A 24,640-nucleotide genomic window follows, 5' to 3' on the forward strand; every position below is an offset into this window, starting at 1 on the left:
ACTCGGGCGCCATCTTGGAAATACATTAAAAAAACACATCCAAGCCCAACAAGATGTTGTATGTGATTTACTACTGGATGACAGACACACCACAACCGGACGAGTGAAAAACAACGACGATTGGAGACTGGAACAAAGGTCCACGCTTGCTTGTCATTTTGCCATGTTTGCGCAATGAGCGCATTTTAAAACACATTATCAAGTCAACCTACCTGAAGAATCAACTTAGGTACAGTGAAAAAACGGCCCACCTGGGGTGTTAAAAAGTGAATGACAGTATAGCATTTCTTTCAGCTCAGAATTGTATGCAGGGATGCATTCAGCTGCAAAACAGGCTGTGTGTCATAACCGAAAGAGTGTCAGAAGTGCAGAGCTTGAACGTGAGATGCTTTTGTATGGCACAATGGCGGTCAATCAAGATGAGCACGGAGTTGCATTGCGTCGCGATCCATGGACAAAATGAGGGTGCACTGTCAAAATGTCCTCCTGGCGCCAAGCGGCTTTGGCGACGTTTCATGAGTCGTTTCATGGAATGGCTTTTTTATGCATCGTAGCCTATAAATAAGAGTTTCTTTAAATGATGTTCAACTCCGCTTACATCAAGTGCTCTTCTTTTTCCCCATTTTTATCATCCAGTGAATAGTTCACAAATGACTCTTCCAAACTTTGTGTAAAAAAGGCAGTGGTGAAGAGAAGAGAGCCAAGAGCGACAGCTCGCATTTAGAAGGGAACATGAGCAGTAATTATAGAGTACGTTGGATCTGCGTGGCGAGACTTAACATTTTGGGAATAGTTCTTGCTGAAAGCAAATTGTGTGGGATGGCCAAACCCTCCTCGAACCGATGTCCCTCCTCTTCACATGGGCCGGCCTCGGCCATATGATGGTCAAATGCATCACGATAGACAAAAACAGCCTCTAAATCAGAGAGGGTGACGAAGACCCAGGTCAGGCTTGAAGGTGAAGAAAGTGTCACTGAGATTTCATGCAGACTTTAGAAGGCTTATTTCAATTCCATTTGACGGGCATAGAAACCTGCGGGTTCTCCACTTTCGGTGTTCTACAGGACCTGAAACCTGACCACAGACTTGGTCCCGCGTCTCCAAAACAGCATCAACATTAAGCGGCTAAGCCTAAAGAGGAGGCCTCGAGCGGCCAGCGGCAATGCGGAAAAAAACGCAAAGCAGCGTTTCATCCAGCCAGTGGTATTCCGCGGAGTCCTTGTCATCCATGAGCAGTGATGACACAAGACTCCTGGGTCGCCCTCCTCTTCCTCCACCGCACGGATCTGTCGCTGACAGACGTCGCTCCATCACTGAAGGAGCGGATCGCGGCGGTGAAATCAAGTCCACACCTGCTCCAAGAGCTCCTTCGGGCCAAAAACAAAACCCATTTTTGGAGAAGACCGTCACTGAGCAACAGCTGAAAGAGGAGCAGGAGTCAAGGAGCCATTCGCTCGGTGCCCGCCGTCGCCTGGCCAGCTTCGCAGGATTGAGCTCCCCCGGTTCCGTGTCTCGCTTCACCTGTTTGGGCGCTTACGATGACAACAGCAATGATGGCAAGGCTCCTGCCATCAGCAGCAGAGGCAGCACAGGTTGCCTCCAGTCAAGCCCCCAGGGATCCAGAAGAAGCGACCCGGTCTCGAGTGTCGGAGCAACGCAGCTGCTGGATGTGCGCGATCAAATGGTGGTGGCCCTGCGGCGGCTGAGGGAGTTAGAGGAGCAAGTCAAGATCATCCCATTACTCAAGGTAAAAATCGCAGACCTTCAGGGGGAAAAGAAGAAAGTGACCTCTCAACTCAAAATCCTGAATAAGGACTCGGAGGAGAGTACTGGGAAAGAATGCCAGGCCAATGCAAAACGGGATTGCGACGACTTCAGCGACGGGGATGAGGCGCCGCTGGCCCTCAATCGAGCCATCGAGACCGGACATTATTCAACGTGGCAAGGAGGAAGCTCTTTCTGCCAGGAGGACCAGAGCACTGACGGAGGAGCCATGAAAGAACACGGTCGCACTTCCGTTCCACCAGAGTTCTGGCATCGACGCAGTGCGAGTTTTGACGCAGAGGTTCAAGCGCAGCAACAAGTCATTGCTGACTTGAAGGAGAAAAACATCCGTTTGGAGGCAGCGTTGAAGGAATCCTCTCTCCAGGCTGAGACGAACCGGCTGAAACTGGAGCTCCGAGCTGCCAAAGCCTCCTCCGCCAGGCCATCCGTTGCGAGCTGCGGCATCCAGGCCAGGCCCGACGCCACAAGCCGAGGGGTGGGCAACCACGTGGAGTTCAAAGACTCCAACGCGGGGGATGCCGCATGGGTGAGGACCGTGGTGACATCCTGTTGCGGCCCCGAGTTGAGAAATGTCGCGGTTGGCCCAGATCTAGCCATGACCCACTGGGAGGTCAGAAAGCTAGTGGAAACCAGGGAGAAGGGAGTGGGGCTCCACGTTTCCACAAACTCTCAAGGAGTCGGAGTGGAGGTGAAGCTCAGCGATGGCCAAACCAACACGGAAGTCCCATGGCAGAATCTGAAGCACGCGGAACTAATGTCAGTTGCATGCGGAGATTGTTCTGTGGATGTGATGGTCTGCCAGGCAAAGGACATGGTTACCCGAGGCACGGCGACATATCCGGTAAAAAGCCTCGCACTGTCCGCATCAACGTCCCTGCGTAGCAATGCCGCGGTGACTTACACGTCTCGTTTCTCAAACGCGAGACAGGCCTCCAGCTCCGACTACGGCGCAAATGCCGTCCCCAGAAGGCAAAACAAGCACACCAACCCCCACAAGGCTGCCTCAACCAGGACAGTGTCATTCGGCAAAGGGGTGAAGGACGTCAAATGCATCTTGAAGACACGCACAGTTAGTGTCGGAACCAGTCCCGTCCAAGGAAACGGTCCCAAAGCAAACACCCGAGACATTGGCGTAGGATTCGTGAACATTCGCGAGAACTTCCTGGTTGGCCTCAAAACACAAAACATGGCTTCTGGACCATCACATCTACCTGACCCGGTGAACACGAGGAGCATTGGCGTTGGCGAGGGGAGGATCCGAGATCCGTCCGATTCCAACGGGGGTGTAGGTCAGCAGACATTGCGGTACAATTCGGTGGAGGACAGTTGCATTGAAGATGAACCAGCAGTGCTCAAGCCACATCGAGGTCCTCAAACCGAGGGTCCGGCAAAACGAAACACCGGCTCATCGCTATCAGCCAGCAGCAAAGCTGCAGCTCAAGGAGCTTCCCTGGATTCAGGTAGTCCTCGACACTAGGAAGACCCGAACATCCGTTAGGTTGTGTGCAGGCGGTGTGTAGGTATGCGTAGAATGGGGCACAGAGAAATCGAGTTCATTGCTTGTTTTTTGCCATCATTACTTGGGACTTTGACCCTGAAGGTTAAAAGTCGAAACCTATAACTTCCATCCACTTCCGCCAAAGTGTCAAGTGCTTTTGTTTTCACGACCTTTCACAAGGCCACGTGTATTTTTCTCTGCCACAGCCCACAGAGAAATACAACTGCCAGCAGATGTCGGTCAGCAGGGTGGATCTGACTCTGAGGTGAAAAGAATGATTCATCTGTTAGAACAACAGACCTCATCCACCGTCAGAGGTAATTCACCAGAAATTGCTTGCAAACGGCGAGACAATATCACGTGGCGCGTCAAAATTCTGCCTGTGTGGGCGAGCCTCTTTTACATTCCCACGCCTCGGTTCAACTTACCCTTTTAGCTTTGGAGGAAGTGGCTGCCTCCGAGACAGTCGCAACGCTTGGAATGTTATCTGGTTTTGGAAGTCGTTTTGTTGCCGGCGCGCAGCAATTTGCGGTCGCGGCTCTAAAATTGGACACCTCGGGAGGGAGAAGCAGTTTGAGTGCAAGCATTCTCTCCTACTATGCGCATCACTGATTGAGAATGAGAAGCAGAAAAACACCACAAAGTCCTTGCTTACTCGCAGAAGTGAATGCAGGCATCGGCGGTGTCGTTTCCGATAAAAGCCTAATTGTAACATGTGAACCAGAGCAAAAACCAACCCAGAACGGGTCGCCGCAGAACCAATGAAGTGGTTTGACTTTGATGCATTTTGTGTCCAGGTGGGTCAACTCTTTTCGGTGGCTCACCGACGGCCACGAAGAAAGAAATCGGTGAGCGAGGCTGCAGGAACAGCAGGAAAAACATGAGGTTGATGAAGGCGGCAAGCGGGTAGACACCTCTCACGCCTTTTAGATTGCTCTTGGTCAGGAACGGGAATTTCAATTTTCGCCCCTTTTATTACGACTGACGTCATGGTGCCCCAGTGGGTAGGTTCTATAGACCTACACGGGTGTAAAGACGACCCCGCCATCCACGAGTCTCCGGAGCCTCTAGGGCGGTCTGGTGGCGAGATCCGCCACCTTTCCGGCAACTCCTATGGGAGTAAACCCGAAATCAATCCGGTAATGGCGCACCTAAGGCGGTCTGGTGGCGAACTCCGCTACCTTTCCGGCAGCTCCTGCGACCATACTGACCCCAAAATTGTATCAGCTCAGCTGTTCCTTTGCTCCAGTCAGTGTGGTGGAGAGGGGGTGCAATCTGCATAGGCGACAACCTGCTCTCCATAAAACACCGCCCAGGCACACTGTCCACCGGGACAGTCATCCATGGTCAGCCATGACCGATGGAGACCGACGACATGGTGCCCCTTGCGCGGCTACCTCTTCGACAGCTCCTAAGCCAGATTCTGATTTTTTTCCCCGCCACAAACGAGCCGTACTTCTACTTTGGTATTTTGGCTACCTCGCCCTGTGTTGAATTCATTTGTGTCATTATTCTATGAAGATTGAATCCACTTCCCATACCCTCCGTTGCTGACAACCTGGCGGAAGTGGACCGGGTCACCACCAAGAAGTGGGAGAAGTCAGGGGAGGCTCCTGTCGATCCAACGCCGGTGAGACGGTTCAAAGGCGTTGTCACCAGCAGGGCATCCAAAGGGTCAGCAAAATCCCAAGTCCCAAAGAGGTAGGACTGCAGCATTTTCCCCATCTCGACTCCCGCCACTCAGCCAGTGGCCTGACGTCACCGCGAGGTGCGAGCTTGAGGTATACAAGCCAAAAATTCTTTTTTGTCGCGTTCAATCTACATTTGGTAAAGGCGCAGCTTTTACGCTGCATTTCTGGCTTCTAGGGTTGCACGTCACCGGCGTGTCGGCACGGCACCGTGACAAAAAATAAATATTTGGAGTCATTGTCAGAGATGTTCGATCGGACACTGTGGACAAAGACTCGAACGGCAGGAGACGTAGCCAGTCATGACAGACGTCTTAATTCTGCAGCCCTCTGCCAAGCTATTTATTGAGAGTATATGCAAATTTAAGTGATACATTAGTAGAACATAGCTTTCTTGATTAGAATACCACGCCCCTGGAACGTTCTGAGCCCCAACAGCTGTAAGCAATAAAACATTGTCTTTTCCATGAACTGATAAATTTGTAACCTGGCGAATGAGCTGTTCCTGTGATAAGGAGTTTCCCAAGTCCTAAATTCTGTCCAAATCCAGATCTACTAGATGAAGATGACAGTTTAACTTGCTGTTTCTGTTGACCTCAGATTGACCCCAGGTTGTCTGTGTTTCAATTGTGTATTCGAGTCACACATATTGATTAAGCGTATAACAGCATGAAACTTTTAAATACGATAACTCCTTATTCTCCATCAGTCATGTTGTGGAACAAGAGGGCAGCGGTTTTCCCAGCGAGCTTTTCTGTCGTGGCAATTCTCACACTTGACTGCCTTTTTGCACCTCTTTGTTGTGCTAATTCGAGTTAACGGGGTTGCGATTGCTGTGGTTTCCAGTCATCTCCAGTTAATTCGCATTTGACATCTGATTGCAAAAGCCTTGGGCAGAGTCGACTGAAATGGCAGCATTCCAAGGCTGGAGTCCCGATTGGTCAAAAATCATCCGAGCTCCAAAACAGTGATGACAAATCGTCGGGAAGAAATGTATTCACTTTGGTGGACCTGATGTTGCTCTTGGTGTCCAGGTGCAAGTTCAGTGAGAAGATGACAGCCGCTTGCCAGGTATTGAAGACGCACCTGAGTGACGGGAAGCGCTTGCCCAGCAGGGAGCTGGTGGGTTGATGCTCAACGCTAAAATGCTCACGTCTTTGCTGCTTTGGGGCGGGGCTTTCACAACTATCCACCGCAGACGCACCTGAAAAGACATGGGACGGTAGACCCTGGATTGGATCACATTTACCTTTATTAGTCTCGCAGTGGAGAAATTGACATTTCACAGCAGCAAAGTGATCAAAGGAAGATGAAAGGAAAGAAAGAAGTAGAAAAACAACATACAGGAGCTGCTGGAAAGGTAGCAACTCTCGCGCTGGGTTGAAGGGGATTATTTTTTAAAAAGGGGGTGGGGAACCTGTTCTTGGAGATTTTCACTGACTGCTGCCCAATTTCAACCACCAATCTCAAAAACCCATGCATCAAAAGTCACAGTCATGCCATCATTTTGGATTTGGCCAATTTTAGAGCTCCTTCAAAGACAAATTTCCCATTGTGGGACAATCCAAGGCTTTCTGATTTCAACCAGATTCTTTTCTTCCAGACAACGTATTTTAGGTGTTCGATTACCTGACATGTTTCGGCGTGTCCTTCCGCCTTCGTCAGTGTGTCACGGATGTTGTTGCGACTTGCCTTTTTCAGCTGGTGTTCCTTTGAGGGCGTGACCTACCTGTTTGATCTGACAGGCAAGTCACGCCCCCCGCTCGTCCCTCCAGGATGCTGCTCCAGGTGCTAGAAAGCATCCGTGACACTCTGACCAAGGCGGAAGTAGCCGACGAAACATGTCAAGTAATCAAACACCTAAAGTGCACTGTCTGTAAGAAAAGAATCTGGTTGAAATTAGATATCAAGTAGACAGGATGAACGTAATACAACTATAAAGGCTTTCGGATTCTGAAATTCGTGCAAGAATTCGTCAGGGTGTTAACAGATTCCTATTGACATTTACAGACTCGCCATAAAACACAGCTGTAATAACGAGCTCCACAAGGTAAGAAATTGACCTCACGAAGGAGTCGAATCAGCAGCCGTGTTGTCTTTCCTGCAGCGCGATTGTCTGCAGACGGTCCAGCAGGAGTGGTTCTCCGTGTCCAGCCTCAAGACGGCGTCTGTGCAGTCCGTGGAGGATTACTTGTCGGGCTTCCGCGTCATCTCGCCCTCGCTGCTGCGTCACGTCGCCAACATGGCCGACAGCAACGGCAATACGGCCCTGCACTACAGCGTGTCGCACTCCAACTTTGGCGTGGTCCAGAAGCTGCTAGATGCCGGTACAGTCCGCAAATTTGAGAGGAATTATGAATAATAATAATAAGAAGAAATACATTTCATTTATAAGCGCCTTTCAAAACTCTCAATGTCACTTTACAGTCACAGGATCAGTTTTTCTGTGGGTGAGCAGCGGCAGCCACACGCGCCAGCATTCACTCAACCCGGAAGCAACTCAAATCGATAGAAAGCGAGCTAGCTAGATGATAGATAGCTAATAATAATAATAAAATGCATCGACCAGCGTTCCCTCAACCCGGAAGGAAGATAAAGTTAAAAACTAAATAAAAAAACTAAATAACAAATAATATGACAACACAAAGACACGGAGAGCACTTTCTGTACCCTCTTTGTGACATGAAGCAGTGCTATATGAAAGAGGAGAGGACCAAAGCATCCTTTTCAACAGCTAGTTAGCAAATAGGTCAAACGTCCCTGTCACGCTCGTCCTGGGAGCAAGAAGCTAACGCAGTTCATCATCACAATTTACGCCCGCTTTGCTGTCTGGTTGTTGTGGGTCAGGTTTGGGAACAAATTGGATGACGTGTCCCTCTTTGAAGGTCCCCTGGAACTGAAACCAAAATGGCCTGACCGACATCTTTTCTGACATGGCTGCTTGAGGGTCTTTTTTTCCATCTCTATTGCTGAGAAACACGCTGATCAAATGTCATGTTGCTAAGCTGAATCTGCCATTTTGTGTGTATTTGTGAGGGAGGGTGAAAAAGACTCTTCAAAATAGAATTCATTCCAAACGGAATTCAGCTCCAAGAGCCGTTTAATATATACAGCCTGTCGGCGTGTAACTGCTGAGTGCCATGTTTTCCGCAGACGTGTGCGATGCCAACAAGCAAAACAAAGTGGGCTACACGCCCATCATGCTGGCCGCGCTGGCTGCCGTGGACCGACCAGAGGACATGAGCGTGGTGGAGCAGCTATTCAATAACGGCGACGTCAATGCCAAAGCCAGCCAGGTCAGTCAACCTTTTATTTCACACCTTATTTCCATTCATTCCTCTTTAGTTTGTATTTTTTTTTTTTTTTTTTGGTGTGTGTGTGTGTGCTTCTTTATCTTTAAATCTGTTTTCTAGCGCGGTTGCCCTCATTTGAACCTCATCACGTTTACTCTTATGGGAAATCTGCAACCTTGAGTTGAGGCGAACTGATTATTGTGAGGGGCACAGAGATAAAAAAGAAAAAAAAGAAAGCCTTCACCCTCACATTCCTACCTCATGTCTTCAATTAGTGGAACATTGAATGGCATTCAAATGGACTATCTATCATTTGGGATGCACATTTCAAAACATGACTTCCACGATGGAATAAAGCAAAGTGAAACCATTTGCGACAGTCAAATGACGGCACATCCGCAAGCCCCCTAACTAAGTCCATGTCAAACAAATGCTCGTGACTGACGGTCATGGCGAGGTAACATTTTTAGCCGACAATTTATCCGCCACGACCGCCACTGAAAATTACCTTTTTATTGGATGAGCAAAATGAATCCTTGGGATGTATTTCAAGTCTCTATAGAGTCAATAAACATCTTGTAAATTCGACAAACAATAACAACTATCGCGTGTACAAAAGCCTTTGAATGATGTATAAATAATAATAATATATTTCATTTAAAAGCGCTTTGTCACTTTACAGTCACAGGATAAGTTTTTCTGTGGGTCAGCAGCGGCAGCTGCACGCGCCAGCGTTCACTCAACCCGGAAGTAACTCAAATAGATAGAAAGCTAGCTAGATAGCTATATAGCTAATACATAGCTAGCAAATAGCTAGCTAGCGAGAAGCCAGCTAGATAGCTAGGTTAATCTTCTTTTCATTTTTGACTGAACAAAACAACCATGTATAGAAAGGCATTTTTGGGAAGATAACGCCCTCAAACGACGCACCGGGTGTCACCCGCATTGCAGCAAATTACTTTTGGCGGGTTTTCAAAGCAAGCAAATACGACGAATAGCGTAACATATAACATATTTGACAACCGCGTGAGCTTGTGAAGAAGCTCTTTTGAGACTATTTTGTGGTGAGGGTAAATATGACTCACCATATGAAAATAGTTAAAAAAAATAGTCTGCCAAATATCTAATTGACCTAAAAAAATATGTTAAAAAATAACGCTTGGGCCCTAATCTCGATTTAATAACGTTTGTCCCGGAATAAAAGCATTCATGAGGGGTCATAACACCATAATATTCATGTCTAGCCTTGCAAGTAACTATTGTATGAATTTTTATGTCTCAAAGCCAGCCAGCAAAATAATATTCTAACATTTATATATTCATATACGTATTTCTAACTCCTTAATTGTCTTATCCTAAGAGGGCATCGGTTCTCTAATTGTACAAACGTCTTATGTGACAAAAACATTTTGATATACAGTAAAGTCTCGTTATATCGATATTCAAGGGAGTCCGAAAAAATATCGATATAACCGGGACTATCGATATACCCGACCCTGTTTGCATGTAATTTTCTCCGTGCGTGCTTAGAAATAGTATCGATATAACCGGAACTATCGATATATCCGATATCGATATAACGAGACTTTACTGTAATTAAAAATCCCAACCTCTAAACATAAACATTCAATCATCATTTTTGTTCCATTTTTGCCCCAAGCCGGATGGCAAAATTATTGGTTCAGATGGCAGAGCAAAATACTGAAATGCTAACTTCAAGGATGTTCGATTATTTTTGTTAAAACACTTCAAGGCAACGGAAAAAAAAAGAGACAAAAACTTGACCATTGCGCTTTCAGCTTTTGAAAGGTGTATTTTGTTTAATTTTATTTTTTTTTGTTCCCGATGTAAGTAACCATGATCAAGCGCTCTCAAAAGCTGCCAACGTGTCAAAGCAGGGCTCACTGCAAAAATGTCTTAAGTCCTGCTGCAGGGTGGCTTTTTTTTGATTTTGGAGCAATTCTGGAGTGACCCGACGAGGGTTGACTGACGACATTTGTCGCCGTGTGCCGAGCAGTCCGGTCAGACGGCGCTGATGCTCGCCGTGAGCCACGGCCGCGTGGAAATGGTACGGGCGCTGCTGGCCCGCGGCGCCGCGGTCAACGCGCAGGACGACGAGGGCTCCACGGCGCTGATGCGCGCCAGCGAGCACGGCCACGCCGCCATGGCCGAGCTGCTGCTGGACCGGCCCGAATGCGACGCCGCGCTCAAGGACAGCGTGAGTGACGGCTCCAAAATCCCCGTCGCACTCGTCTCACACCATCGACACAAGCATGCACAGTGTTCGTGCGTCCGACGGGTACCTTGCGCCACGTGGAGAAATGCTCCACAGCTGGCACTTCGGGCCCTTGAATGGCGGCCGTTACAAGGAAGGCCCAGCAGATGGCACCGGTGTGCAGTTGAGCGAAGCCCGCAACTGCTTCCAGTATGCTAACCGAGCCGGTTGTGTGTTCAGGATGACAGCACCGCCATGTCTATTGCCTTGGAGGCGGGACACCATGACATCATCGAGCTTCTCTACGCTCACGCCAACTTCTCCAAAGCACCTGCTGAGGTATGCGCGTGCATGCGGGAATTGCTTTGGAGGTCTTTATCTAGAGATGGAAGACTAAAATTAGCCTGTGCGTTTGTATGACTTGTCTTGTGAGGACCACTAAGATTTTATACCAGGGCTCGGGAACCTTTTTGACTAAGAGAGCCATAAAAGTCAAATATTTAGAAATGTTTTTCAGGGAGAGCAACACACACACACACACACACACACACACACACACACACACACACACACACACACACACACACACACACACACACACACACACACACACACACGTGAGCGAGCGAGCGAGCATGCGTGCGCGCAAACAGGAACACAAATACGCACGCAAACACACACGCGCGGCCACTTTTCAACAAAATGTCACACTGTATTCTTTAAAATAACTGTGATCGTACTCAGCGTTAACATGAAGGGTTTTGCGTTCCTCGTGATTGGTAAAAATCCAGCCAAACAATCGGAATGAAAGTCAAGTTGGCGGGTCCATACGCAAAGTTATTGCTCGCTGGCCTGCATACTGCTCATTAGCTTTCTGTTGTCTCTCACAGATGTATATTGACGCTAACGTTAGCGTGGGGCTTGTTGAAATGCCACTGACGTTTGACCGTTTTGTTTGATTGCAAATTAGAATCAGAACCTTTTCTCTCCACAAAGGCGAATGAATCCTCCGGTGCATTCAAGCTGAAGTGTACTCGCCATTTTGTTTTACTCGTCGGTTTATTTAAAGGGGCGTTTACCTCTTTCAACATGACGGCCAGTATCATCCAATCAAAATTGCGCTTTCCGCCAACTGCAGATCCAACAGGAAATGAACAGCGAAAAAGCGAGAATATGTATTTAGTTTTATCGGCAAGCCATATGCAATCATCAAAAGAGCCATATATGGCTCGCGAGCCATAAGTTCCCGGCCGCTGTTTTATACCATACGTCGTGAGGACATTTTTGACAAGTGAGGACCTTTTGGCCGGTCCTCACAAGTTTTTCCATTCTAAAGGCTTCTAGAGGGTCTATATATGCATCTGTTAAAGTTTCAGAAAGGTCCTCACAAATTCACCCAAAATGATTTTTTTGGTGTGTATTTTCATTTCACTTGGATACATGCACTTTTTATCACTATGTGTGTTTATGTGTGTGCGTGTTTAATGAGAGGAAAAAGTTCATACAACAAAAAGTAAAATCATTTTTTTACCAAATTCAATACAGCCATGAGGACTTCGAATGTACCCATTCAGAAACCTCACTCCTGCTGTTATTTCAGTCCAGTTTTTATTTCTTTGTTTTTTTCAAGAAGTTGTAGTGGGAAATGGGGTGACCTTTAGTGTTCAAATATAACACTAGTTCTTCTCTAAACTTATCAGCAACTGCGGTCATCACTCCTTTATCTAGACCTCACAAAACCATTGAATCAGAAATGTGTGTGTGTGTGTGTGTGTGTGTGTGTGTGTGTGTGTGTGTGTGTGTGTGTGTGTGTGTGTGTTTGTGCGCGCGCGCGTGTGCACAATAGGCTCATCCCCATGGACGGTTCTAAATCCCTAATTCCTGGAATGAAGGATGGAGGCGATGTCACAAGGGATTTGCCGATAAGTATTCCTTTAGCGTGGAGCAAAATATTTGCTACGTGTGTCAGTTTGGGCGTGTCGGTAGCACAAATAAATATTGGCAAATCTTTTGTGAAACACTGGTGATATTCTGTGGTCATTGGTGATTCCCGTCCAGAAATGACCTTGAACAACAAATTCCAAAGAAAACCACAAGTGGAGGTCCAAGTCAATGTCGGCAGTCGACGGCAAATGTGCTTTCTTTCCACTTGCAAGTATATTGCTTTTGTGGACGATGAACAAAGCGGAACAAGCCGCAATTTTTCATCCATCTCAATTATCCAAGCGACATCACAGGGCCGGAGCAACGATCGTCCGCGCTCACCTGCTTGACGGGTTTGGTCATGTGACATTCAAGGGTGGAGCCGCCATCGGTCGCTACCTGAGCTCTGAACAACGTCCTTTTCGGTTGCCAGCGAGCAAAGAGAGAATTTTTCATGGCACCTCCTTCCCCTTGAATGCATTCTCTCCTCTGGCCGCTTATTTGGGAGAAGCGGAATCCACGGCTGCCAAAAGTTTGCCGTGCTCGCCGCCGTCTTGCACTATAGGCATAAATTCAAGGGGAACAAACGACATCTTTGCTGTGCCTGCGCGCTGCCTTTGTGTGAAAGCAAGAATGGTTTCCCAGTGTGCCATCCAATCAAATCGCATCGATTTTCTGTTGCCGTGGCAACAGGCCCCGGATTCGGAGCGGTTGCCGGGAAAACACGCGATTGATGCTGGTTTCTGCTCGACACGACGCCGGAGCGCAATTTGAATGCGGTCAGGCGTGAAGCCTATTTTTCGCCCTCGAAATTTCAACGACTGCGCTATTTGCTAACAGTTGTGCAAAGACCACGTGAAATGGGAAAATGGCGACAAATGCACGACTCTCCTTGCCGGTGAGTTGGTCAAACGTGATGAATAGGTTGGGAATGAGCCGTTCGGGTTGCCATCCCAAAATCAGAGAAAAAACAGAGGGGCTCAACGTGAGGCTCGGTGTGGCCACCACGATGATCGGGGGCTACCTGTCACATTTACACGGTCGTCGATCGGCGCCGCTTTGGTATCAAGACAGCTCATCGACCCCCTCGGGCGCGAGACGCAACAAATGGCTCTCCGAATTGATTCACTTATCGGGCGAGGGAGGGGGTGTGTAAGTGGTGGTGGGGGGGGGGGGGGGTGAATTTCTCGCCTCAGCTTGCCCGAATGCAGGCTTGAATCGCTTTGCAAAACGCAAAGTTTATGGTGCAATTTCACGTGCGGAAGAATGTGTTTGTATGTAAGCCATCCCAAACGCTTTTGAGCAAATTCTCAGAAGAAAAAAAAAAATGTTTCCTAACTGACATCAGAAAAACATTTGATAGCATCTAAAATACCCAAAAAACGCAGGCTGATATTTTTGGTCAAATGCAAATCACCAATAAAAATGACTTAATGTGTCCCAAAACTGTCACAAAATGAGCTCAGAAATGGCCATATTCAGAAACCTCCGCCCCTTGTTCGTGACGTCACTCCAGGATACTCCTTCACAAACTGCCTTGCTCCAGAATCAAAACAATGGCTTCAGAAAGTTCAGATTCGGAGAAGATTCTTTCTTGTTACTCATCCAGTTATGAAGATGATTCAAATAGTTCTGAAGAGGAAAGCAAAAATGCTTGCAATCGATTAAAGAAGGCCTTCCGTATCAATTCGTGCCATCTGCAAGCGATGAAACGGGTGAAGGAAGTTCTGGACTCCAATGTAGCACCCAGAAAATGCACAAGATGGCACACAAGCTCCGTTGGAAATGGGCTGATTTGTCCGCTGGGAATTTGTGTAAATTTACACCTTCTTCATGCGTGTTACCGCAATTGGCTGCGACACACAACCATTCACCATCGCGTTATTTATGTCGTTTTCCTTCTAATTTCACAATCAACACGATGTTTTCAGACTAAAAAAAGTACCGAAAATGCATTGCGTGTCGCTTTCTCGGTCAGGGGCGTTCCCTCCGTGACGTCACTTAGGGCATCGTCATCAACTCGAAAGCAAGACTTCCGGAATATTCAGCGCGAGTATTAAAATGTAAAAGATAGCTCTATGCGGTGGAATCTTTGTAAAATGCGCTCAGTAGAAGTCATTTGAAGTGATTTGACAAATTACGGACGCAACTTGTAGGGCGGTTTCGGTTGTCCTTTAACGGCAAGCAGATGTTGCCCGGAGTCAAGTTGGCCTGGCACAGTTGCAACCTTGCGCCGCTCGTAATAAGAGTCTTGGTGTTTAGGGGACGGGAAGTGCGTCGGGAGGCTTTCCCCCGCGAATCTCAGATGGAATGCAAAGCGGACCAAACGCGGACCTTTGTGGGGAGGGAGAGTAAGAGGGGGGCGCAGAGGGAAGAAAGGGAGCCGAAAGCATGCGAAAGGAGAGGGAGACGCGCTCGGGCCTTTCTGCCGCAGACGTCGGGAAGCCGTGCAGACGGCGGCGTCCGCAATGCCCACCGGCCATTTGTATATGAAAACATTAGTCCTTTTTCTTTCTCCCGCTACACAAGCCACGACCCCTCTGCGCTCCCCCTTTCTGCTTCTCGTTGAGTGATCAGCTGATGAAGAGACTAGCGGCTCGCTGCTATGCGGGCTTGCTAATTCTCTCCCCCGCCGCCGCGATGGATCCCACGGACTGCGCTCAGGTAAACGCCCCGACATTCTCGGCTCGACGTGCGTGAGAGAGGGAGCGGTGGAATCATGCAAGCCGGGGAAGAGGCGAGCCTCGGTGTGGCGGGAATGTGGACTGCGGCTGCCCGGGGGATTACGCCTACGTTCCTCCAGGGTGATGCTGCAGGACCCCCCGCCTGCCCCCCCAAAATCAGCTCTCCCACGACGACACGACCAACCCCCCCCCGCTGCCAACAGCTCGCGCCGCCAGTCGTGTCCTCGATCACCCGCGTGATGTCTGTGATGTGGATGGTTCTTCCAATTTGGCGTGTGGGCAGACGGGTTCCCGTAGTGTGAATGGCTGCTCCTTCACATGCATGGGTTGGGTCCAGCCTCAGGCGTTCGCTCAAGCGGTCTCCAGGATGCGACGCAGCCTCCGCCGTGGAGGTTAAAATGTAGCCGACTCCACGTCTCAATTAGTTATGCGAAAGGCACGACTAGTTACTTGACTTTGTCCAATCACTGGTGCGGGAAATTGACTCTGCTCAGTCATCAACAATTGTACAATTTGAAAAAAAGGAAAGCATATACAGTGCTACTTCGGTTTACGAATCCCTTGGCTTACGAACTTTTCGGTTGACGAATGATAAATTTATGAACGTTTTACCTTGGCATACAAACTTTTTTTCAGGATACACACAGAGCCCCACAATGAGTGATATGTCGTTTGCGAACGAGCCCGTTCTCCTAACAACAAAATGGCAGCCGACTGTTTCTGTCCTCTATTCCCCGCCCCCAGTCTTCGGTGAAAGCCACGTGATTGGTCAAGAACGCAGCAGTGAGGGGGTGGGGGTTACAGACAGAGAGAGACAGAGAGAGAGTGAGGCCGTTAAACCTTGAACAGACAGGCAGACGACAGAGAGAGAGTGAGCAAATGGATAGACAACAGTGACATTTGCACAGGTTTAAACTTTGATAGTTCAACGGCAGAGTGTAGACTGCAAGGTTAAAACATCCCATCAATCAGGCTCCACAAATTAATTTTGGGGATACACACTTTTCACCTGACACACTCTGTCTGGGAACCAATTAAGTTCGTAAGCCAAGGTATCACTGTACCTGTCTCTTGAAATGTTTTTCTTTTTTTCTGTCGCCACCCCCCTCGACTAATTCCACATTTAGCCAACAGTGTGACCATTCCACTGAGCACATTTTGCAAAATTGATGGAACGCTTTCAATTAAAAAGGAAAAATAGACTTTAAAAGGAGCCCAAAAGATGTCGTCGTTCGATTTTACACGCCGGCATTCACGTCTACATTCCCCCTAAATCACAAAGGAGAAGTAGGCACTTTTCTACAACTCGCGTGAAAAACCTAAGAGCCCCAGTTTTGTTGACAATCCTACGAAACTCAGACAAACTTGCACATTTGTATGCGTGACATGGCGGACTGTCGTCGCAAAAGTGATCCGACCGTTGTCGCGCAGTTGACGAAAGAGCTTTTCCCCGGGGAGAATTTATGTAAGACCTCGACAAGTTTTTGAAGTTCTAAGCGGGACGCTTTCCTGAATCGCAGCCGGAAGCCGGCGGAAGGACGGGAGCTGCGGACTGCGGTGATTCAAGGAAGCGCAAACGCGGCCGACGATGTGACAAGGCGGTGCCCCTGGCGGCGCAAGACGGCCCAGGTGAAAAACGGAAACGAGGGCGACCGCCTGCCGAGAAGCTTCCCCCGAATCCGCCCGAGCTCACTCGCCAACTGAGCACGTTGGTGGACATGGTGGTCAACTACAAGGACGGGTAAGGAAAAGATGAAAACTAAACTCACAATGCTCGCCTCCGTCGTCACAGGTTGTCGACGCGTTGGCCACATTGTGGCGACCCGGGCTGGTCAAACGCAGGACTGGAGCACGGTCAGATTGCTGCGGGTGATGCACCCTTGTAGGTTCTTGTCATAAAATGCCGTCTTTGGTCCTGCAGATCGACGGACTCGGATTAGTGTTGACATTTTTGAGGCCTTTCATTGCTTGAGAACAAGGCGGTGGCGGCCAGGCCCGTTTAGCGTAGCTTCCTGACACATGCGAGTTGGTACATTTGGTCAGAATCAGAATCATTTTTATTGCCAAGTATGTAGAACACACATGGAATTTGTCTCCGGTAGAACACGCTGCACTAGTATCATCAAAAATGGAGAAAAGTGGAGGCACTATAGAGTTCTATTTGGGTTACTGTTTAGAGTTAATGGCTTAGGGGAAAAAGCAGTTTAAATGTCTGCTGGATTTGGTGCGCCTGCCGAGGGGAGTAGCTGGAAAAGGTGGTGGGCAGGGTGCGGAGGCTCCAGTAGCATTTTCCGCGCCCTTGTTTGGATTCTTGCAGTGTGCAAGTCCTCGAGAGTGGGTAGGGCAGTGACAATGATTTTTTTCCTCCGTCCTAAGTGTCCCTTGAATTCAGATTTCGTTCATTTTTGTGACGGCCCCAAACCAAACGGTGATGGAAGAACACCGGATAGATTCAATGACAGCCGTGTAGAAATGTCGCAGCACCCCCTGTGGCAGGCCATGCTTCTTTAGCAGCCTCAGGAAGTACATCCTCTGTTGGACCTTTGTCAGGATGCAGTTGGTATTGACCACCGCTTCATGTCCTGGGAGACTGTGATTCCCAGGAACTTGAAGGTCTCGACGGTTGACACGAGGCAGTGGGATAGTGTAAGGGGCAGCTGTGGTGATGGATGTTTCCTGAAGTCCATGATCATCGCTACCGTCTTGAGTGTGTTCAGCTCCAGGTTGTGACGGCAGCACCAGAGCTCCAGCTGTTCCACTTGTTGTCTGTACGCAGACTCGTCGCTGTCTTTGATGAGACCGATAACCGTGGTGTTGTCTGCAACCTTATGAATTTGACAGTGATGACAACGTAGCAATGACTGACTGTCTCTGTTCCTGGGCAGGTGGATCCTGTGCTCACAAGTTAACACTCAATATTTATGAAAACAAAGTCACGACGTGGCTTTATTACGTGCCGGTTATACCTCCTCGCCTGCTTCGTATCAAAGTCGTGGTGGTCAACGCTTTGTTGGGGAAAAACACCAAAGTGTCGACTGTCGGCTCCCTCCTCGGAGGTTGTTGCCATTTTGATGAGTAATACACTGTAGCAGAGCAATTGCATGCACCTGTCAGCAATGTTTTTATCGATACCCGCAAAGTAACGACATGTCCTACGCCACAGAGTGTGAAGGCCAACTTCCTTTGTCCTTCCAGTTTGGGGCGACAAATCAGCAAAGGTTTTGTCCAGCTGCCATCCAAGAAGGAAGCCCCCGAGTACTATGAGCTCATCCGAAAGCCTGTGGACTTCCGACGGATCCGAGTGAGCATGCGCGAACGCGGCCATCCCGATTCTCGTTAGAGTCCTACTCTCGCGTTGACATTGTTGGATTTTTTTTGGGACAGGAGAGAGTGCGAAATCACAAGTACAGAAATGTGGGCGACTTGGAGAAGGACATTTTTCTGCTCTGTCACAACGCGCAGAAGTACAACCTGGAAGGATCTCAGGTGAAGCCCTGGAATTGGGATTGGATTTGGTACCCGGTTCGGGAAAACTTCGTCAAGACAATCATTCAAAGATACTGGTTTTGGACTCGTAGGATCTTTATACCCACTTGTAAAACAATTTAGCACGCTAGCAGAACAACTTTGTCTGATTGGAAATGTTTTGACATTCATGTACACAAGTCTACAAAGGACTCGTGAGGTGAAACTAGCAGTAAGCGTTTCTGTGACACTGGTAGAGTCCCGGAGGCTACTGGGTCCGACACACGCCTCTGAGTTAGGTTGCCACTGAGTTAAGTCGCATCGGGTTACTCATTGGTAAGGTTTTATTGGGTGTGCAGACCGAAAAGTACAGAGAAAAAAACCAATAGTACTGGGAGAGGGGGGATCGAGGCTTGGTTTATGACTCAGAAGTCGTTTGCCAAACCAGAGGATGGGGGTTAGATATGGGGCCTCTGCGGTATTGCCACAATCCTAGAGCAGTATACAAGTGATTAGGTCACATGTTAGTCCATACACACGCACAAACCCATTTTTTTACAAAGTCAAACCTCATATAAAGGGAAACCGCCGTCACTTTTTTTTGTTTCCTGACATCAGAAAAACGTTTTATAGCATCTAAAATAACCAAAACACGCAGGCTGATATTTTTAGTCAATTGCAAAACACAAATAAAAATGACTTAAAGTGTCCAAAATCTGCAAAAAAAATTAGCTGCGAATTGGGCGTTTTCAGAAAGTCCCGCCCCCAGTTCGTGACGTCACGCCAAGACGTCTGGCATTGCTGCAGAATAAAAACAATGGCTTCAGATTCGGATAATATGCTTTCTTGTTACACATCCAGTTATGAATATGATTCAAATAGTTTTGAAGAAGAAAGCATAGATGTTTGCAATCGATTAAAGAAATCTTTCCGGGTCATTTTGAGGCAAACGGGCGGGGGGAATGTCTCACCCAAAAAGATGCAAGAAAAATGGCCACGGACCTGTGAGGAATGAATCAGCCCGTTTCCACAGGCTGATACATTCCTTCCATGGAGCTTGACTCCCTCTGCTGGCGGCTTTTGGATGTAAGACAAGGATTTCAAAAAAACAGTACAGCAAAATACATTGACGTGATGGAAGGGCCGCTACAATGTGTCTACGGTAAAGGGCGGTCCTTTTCTGACGTCATGTGAGGACTCGTCACCAACTCAAAAACAAGACTTCCTGAATGTTCAGCGCGAGTCTTAAAACGTACAATTTGGCTATATGCGGTGGAATCTTATTAAAATACGCCCAGTAGAAGTCATTTGAAGCCATTTTACAAATTATAGACACAACTTGTCCGGAGACGTCGTTGTTCTTTAAAGTCTATCAATGGAATAAGCTGTAGTTTATTTTTTTTCAATTGATGATATGAATCGTAATTGATGATAAGAAACATGAATGAAATTACTCCATGCTAATCTGTTAGCAATCACGATTAGCCTTTTCGCCGGCGATGACTAATTTTCAGAAATAAAATACAATAAAGTATCATTTAGCTCAGAATAAATTGTATATATGTGTACATTTTACCAAAAATATAGTCGACTTACAGTCGATGCGTCCCAAAAAATTAAGCAACGTTCCGCTTGCTATTAGCAACAAAGAGGAAATTGGCCCCAAGCTTCCTATCGTCGTGGTGTTCGTCTTCTATTTCCATTTTATCTTCTTCGTCTTCTTTTTCATCTTCTTCCTCGGCCGACTCGACAATTTATCGCACGCACACGCAAGGCGCAAACTAACCATCTTCCATCCGGCCACCAGGGTGCTCCAACACACCAGCAAATCAAACTGGAAAACCTTGGACCGGTGTCTTATTGGAGAACGGTTTATACAGTTTATTGTTGTTTATTTGGTATCTTTTCACCACAAACAACACTGAGGCAATATCTCCCCAGAGGGGGTGTAGTTAATTCTGTTATCATCCGTCTTTCATTTTCCCCGGCCCTCATTATGACATCGCTCTTTTTGTTGTCCGTGATATTGTACACATAGTTCTGAGAGAATTCGCTCCTGTCAAATATGTACGGAAGAGCATTAGGTCCAAGTAGAAATATATATACAGTAAAGTCTCGTTATATCGATATCGGATATATCGATAGTCCCGGTTATATCGATACTATTTCTATGCACGCACGGAGAAAATTACATGCAAACAGGGTCGGATATATCGATATTTTTTCGGACTCCCTTGAATATCGATATAACGAGACTTTACTGTATATTTTTTTTTAGATATGGGATATTATTTTGAGAAAAAAGTCGCAAATTTTCAACCTTGCAAATTCGTGAGATTTAAAGGCACAAATTTGCTAGATTTAAACGTTTAAAAGAAACTTTCGGAGTTTGAGATAATCATTCGGTCGTGCGTGGGTTAGCGTTAGCAGCCTTGTGAGACGAGATAATTTGCAGAACTGAAGTGGGTAGCTGTGGAGTTGCACTTATGGCGTAATTCATTTATTTTACAAGGTTTTCATGGCCTAACTACGTACAAAATGTCAATACATTTGGCCGCGACCGAGTTCACGACACAGCCTCTTTAAACGCCGGATAGAAATCACAATACAATACAGTGGGACCTAGGCTTACGCACTTAATTGGTTCCCAGACAGAGTGTGTAAGGTGAAAAGTGTATATCTCAAAAATTTATTTCCCATAGGAAAGCATTAAAATGAGAATAATCCGTTCCCAGGTCTCCATAAAATATAATTTTCAACTAAATAAGCCTTAAAACTACAAACAATATACCTTATTCTCTGTATAATAAATGTGCTATTGCATAGAAATGAAAGAAATACACTGCACAGTATAATAAAGTCGTTTTATTTACCTTTGTGATGGTCGTTGATGGCTTGATGGAATGGGGTGGCAGTTCGGAGAGAATTGCTGTTTGAAAGGAGTCACATTCCATAAGTACTGTTATTAAAGAAATAAACTGTACCGTATATTAAAGTCATTGTATTTACCTTTGTGATGGTCGTGTGATGGCTTGATGGAATGGGGTTCAGACTTCTCTTCCTGTGTTATGAAAGTCCGGTTAGGCATATTTTTCCAAAAAAGGCCGGTCTCATCTGCATTAAGTACTTGCTGAGGAACGTAGCCTTCTTCTTTCACCATTTCGAGGAATGATCCGTTGTATCAATAAATGGCGAACTTCCAGGTTGCCGCATGACGATATCAGAGTGAATTAGCCGTGGTGGATGTGGTGGATATTGGTACTATGCTGTTAAATCAGACAAACGCACACCTCGTTCGTGTTTCTCAATGATCTCCTTCTTCTTCTCGACTGTAATTTTGTTTTGTGTCTTCTTTGGCTGAACACGAGCCTATGGTGGGGTCTTTTTTGGTCCCATAACAGCAAAAGTATCCGCAAAAGTATCCGTAAAAAATCCTCGAAGACCAACGTGTGCATTCAAGGGAAAAGGGGTGTGGAAAGGTAGGCCGGCTGGGGCGGTGTTCGATCGTGTGCTTTGGTGTTCTTTCGCTGAAGTTTACTGTGCTAGCCATGGTGGGGCGGCGCTCCATGTGAATCCCAAAAAGTAGTGCGTATGCCAAGTTTTAATTTTCATCAATTTCTTCTTCTTTTCCTTTCGGCTTTTCCCTTCAGGGGGTCGCCACAGCGAATCAGTAACCTCCATCTTCAGAGGTATGATACGCATGTTTGTTTTGGCCCGTCGGATGCCCTTCCTGACACAACCCTCTGTATTTATCCGGGCTTGGGACCGGCACAAGAAGACTTATGTCCCTTTGTGGCTACAGAACAAGCACCTCACTCAGTAAAAGGCTCCCAAATCCAAAATGGTCATCAGCACAGCAACAATCAAAAAAAGCAAAACTATACTCACCTTTTGACACATTTATTTTCATCAATTTAACGTTCGTAAACCAAAAAATTTGAAAGGGAAGGTATTCATAAACCGTGGCCCCACTGTATTGTGATTCTGTGCCAAGACTTGAAGGATCTCTTTGTTACTAAAGACCGTATCCGTCAGCTACAGTAGAGTATTAGGCTATTAACCCACTGCACGACCGAATGATATATCTCAAACTCTGTTTTTAAACGTTGGAATCTAGCAAATTTGTGACTTTAAATCTAGCAAATTTGCAACTTTTTTTCTCAGAATAATACCCCATCTCTAAAAAAAATATATAGAATTCAACTTGGCCCTTAATGCTCTTCTGTAAACATGGGCATTGGCTCAAGAGGAGTTGCGAAGAACGATTGAAAACGCAACTTTGGTTTTGGGATGGTTGCAGCTCATGAAATCTTCTAATTCCCACCACAGATGTACGAGGACTCCATCGTCATTAAGTCCGTCTTCGAGAGCGCCCGGCTGAGAATCGTGGACAACCTGGAGCCCAAGCAGACGCTCGTTGTCGCCGTCGCCCACAGTGACAACGGTGGTGCCGTTGAACACCTGCAAGAAGGTAAGATGTCCTCGTACAGTCACTGATCTGCGCTAAAACAAACATCTGAAATCATCTTCTCCCGTTTACTCCCGACAAGCACCGGACAACAAGGAGAGGAGTCCGAATCTGACAGCCAAAAGGTTAACGCCTTTGCACCACAAGGTGGAGGACAAGTCCGCCAAGGATGAGGGTTGAACTGTTGTTGCACAGAGGACGTCAAGTCAAGTCGGACATTTGTCATTGTTATTCTTAGCCGCCCACGCCAAAAAAAAGACCATTTGAGGGCTTTTCCATACTTCAAAAGTCACCGTCTTTCGTGTGCAGGCCGAGATATAACGTGATTGAAACTGTGGAACCAAATCAGCCGCAAAGATTGCTTCACACAGCAACGTGTCCAGGGGCCAGGGTCAGAAACCCTCTTCCTTTTTGCTTTCTCTGAAGTCGCCATTTCAAGGGCTTCGTTGAAGATTGGAGCAGCCGATAGAGTTGCATTTGATTCTCATATACGTGCGGTCAGTCGTACAGTGATGCAGCCGATGACACCGCATGTACAGAGTTAAATCATCTGGCCCAAATACTAGTTAGCGGATGGGCTCTGTGTGGATTTTATCCGGGTCCTCCCACATTCCCGATACATGCACGGTGGGTTAACGGAATGCACGAAATTGTCCCAAAGTGCGAGTGTGAATAGTTGTTTGTATACGACTGCCAACCGGTGTAGGGTGTCCCCGGCCCAGTGCAAAAAGACAGCCGGGAGGATAAACGGAGCAGAAAATGGACAGGTGGATACGTCTTGTACATAGCATCCGGTGGCGCAACGATAACCGCTACCTTCACCGGAGAGTTGACAGCGGCGGGCTGTATCCGGGGCACTCTGAGGGAAAAGCTCCTCTGGCACCAGAATCCAAAGGCCCTTACAAGCCCCGACGGAAGTTCTCGTTGAAGAAGCCATCGATGATGGACCGGGGTGACGCTGCTGTTGAAGGCCCGCAGGTGGGCCTTCGGGTAAAGGTCAGGTCGGCGTGGTCGCTCGGCATCATCAGCGTCCACGGTGGCAGCCAGGACGGGAGCAAGAAAGAAGCAAAGACACAGAAACATCAAACATTCCTTAGTAAACATACTTTTGTGAATAAAAAATAAAAATACCCCTTTCTCACGATGAAATACATTTTGCGAGATGGACGACTGCAGTCGGTTGTCAAAAATAAACATTGTCGTTCATCTAAAACAACATACAGTGTGAAGATTTATCGTGTGACTAAAAACACGTGAGATCGCCCCTGATGACTTGCGTAGAGCGAGCTCCATTGTGATAATACACACATTTTCCTTTCCGGCTATTTGTAATCATGAACCACAAACACAGCTGCAACTTGATAAACAATTCCAAAGGTTTACTTTTATTTATTTGTCATTCAAAAACAAATGTCTTCTCTCTGGATTATTTCAGTTCTCGTCACGTGCACGTCTGCAATTGCCTTAACCCTGCCCCCCTTTAAAATGTACACGGAAGACTTTGATTTCATTGTAGTCTGTGTCAAAAGCAGCTTGAATGAGTCTCTTCTGCGTCGCCTACACTTGTGGATTGGTGCATCTCACTTGTTGCACAGCCCACATGACTCAAATCGACAACAAA

At 47.1% G+C, this 24,640-nt stretch overlaps 2 protein-coding genes across 3 annotated transcripts; both read left to right on the forward strand.

Moving 5' to 3' along the window:
- The first annotated feature begins 696 nt into the window (after nucleotides 1-696).
- On the forward strand, nucleotides 697-13,517 carry LOC148884120 (KN motif and ankyrin repeat domain-containing protein 1-like). Of its 2 annotated transcripts, XM_089020690.1 has the most exons (11): nucleotides 697-2,626; nucleotides 2,714-3,245; nucleotides 3,490-3,600; nucleotides 4,081-4,189; nucleotides 4,805-4,984; nucleotides 6,006-6,093; nucleotides 7,079-7,298; nucleotides 8,125-8,267; nucleotides 10,282-10,482; nucleotides 10,720-10,818; nucleotides 12,326-13,517. In XM_089020690.1, exons 1-11 carry the CDS (start codon nucleotides 1,163-1,165, stop codon nucleotides 12,347-12,349), a joined length of 3,171 nt encoding a protein of 1,056 aa, XP_088876816.1. In that variant the 5' UTR covers nucleotides 697-1,162; the 3' UTR covers nucleotides 12,350-13,517. The 2 variants fall into 2 exon arrangements, with proteins under 2 accessions (XP_088876816.1, XP_088876815.1); XM_089020689.1 differs by having other exon boundaries at nucleotides 704-3,245; nucleotides 12,326-13,515.
- A 270-nt stretch (nucleotides 13,518-13,787) lies between these two features.
- LOC148884121 (SWI/SNF-related matrix-associated actin-dependent regulator of chromatin subfamily A member 2) lies at nucleotides 13,788-24,235 on the forward strand. Its single transcript, XM_089020772.1, has 6 exons — nucleotides 13,788-15,066; nucleotides 16,607-16,827; nucleotides 18,282-18,387; nucleotides 18,471-18,572; nucleotides 22,881-23,022; nucleotides 23,102-24,235. The coding sequence occupies exons 1-6, from the start codon at nucleotides 14,983-14,985 to the stop codon at nucleotides 23,197-23,199; spliced, it is 753 nt and encodes a 250-aa protein (XP_088876898.1). The 5' UTR covers nucleotides 13,788-14,982; the 3' UTR covers nucleotides 23,200-24,235.
- Nucleotides 24,236-24,640: the final 405 nt, after the last annotated feature.

Source organism: Hippocampus bargibanti, linkage group LG18, assembly GCF_051943395.1.
Source record: "Hippocampus bargibanti isolate YZ-2025 linkage group LG18, ASM5194339v1, whole genome shotgun sequence".
NCBI lineage: Eukaryota > Metazoa > Chordata > Actinopteri > Syngnathiformes > Syngnathidae > Hippocampus > Hippocampus bargibanti.

Bases quoted from the DNA above. Each gene is read 5' to 3' on its own strand.
- LOC148884121 (XM_089020772.1), top strand. From the start codon at position 14,983: ATGAAGAGACTAGCGGCTCGCTGCTATGCGGGCTTGCTAATTCTCTCC. The intron at 16,828-18,281 runs GTAAGGAAAAGA...TTGTCCTTCCAG, and splicing joins GTGGTCAACTACAAGGACGG to TTTGGGGCGACAAATCAGCA. The intron at 18,388-18,470 runs GTGAGCATGCGC...TTTTTGGGACAG, and splicing joins TGGACTTCCGACGGATCCGA to GAGAGAGTGCGAAATCACAA.
- LOC148884120 (XM_089020689.1), top strand. From the start codon at position 1,163: ATGCGGAAAAAAACGCAAAGCAGCGTTTCATCCAGCCAGTGGTATTCC. The intron at 8,268-10,281 runs GTCAGTCAACCT...TGTGCCGAGCAG, and splicing joins TCAATGCCAAAGCCAGCCAG to TCCGGTCAGACGGCGCTGAT. The intron at 10,483-10,719 runs GTGAGTGACGGC...TTGTGTGTTCAG, and splicing joins ACGCCGCGCTCAAGGACAGC to GATGACAGCACCGCCATGTC.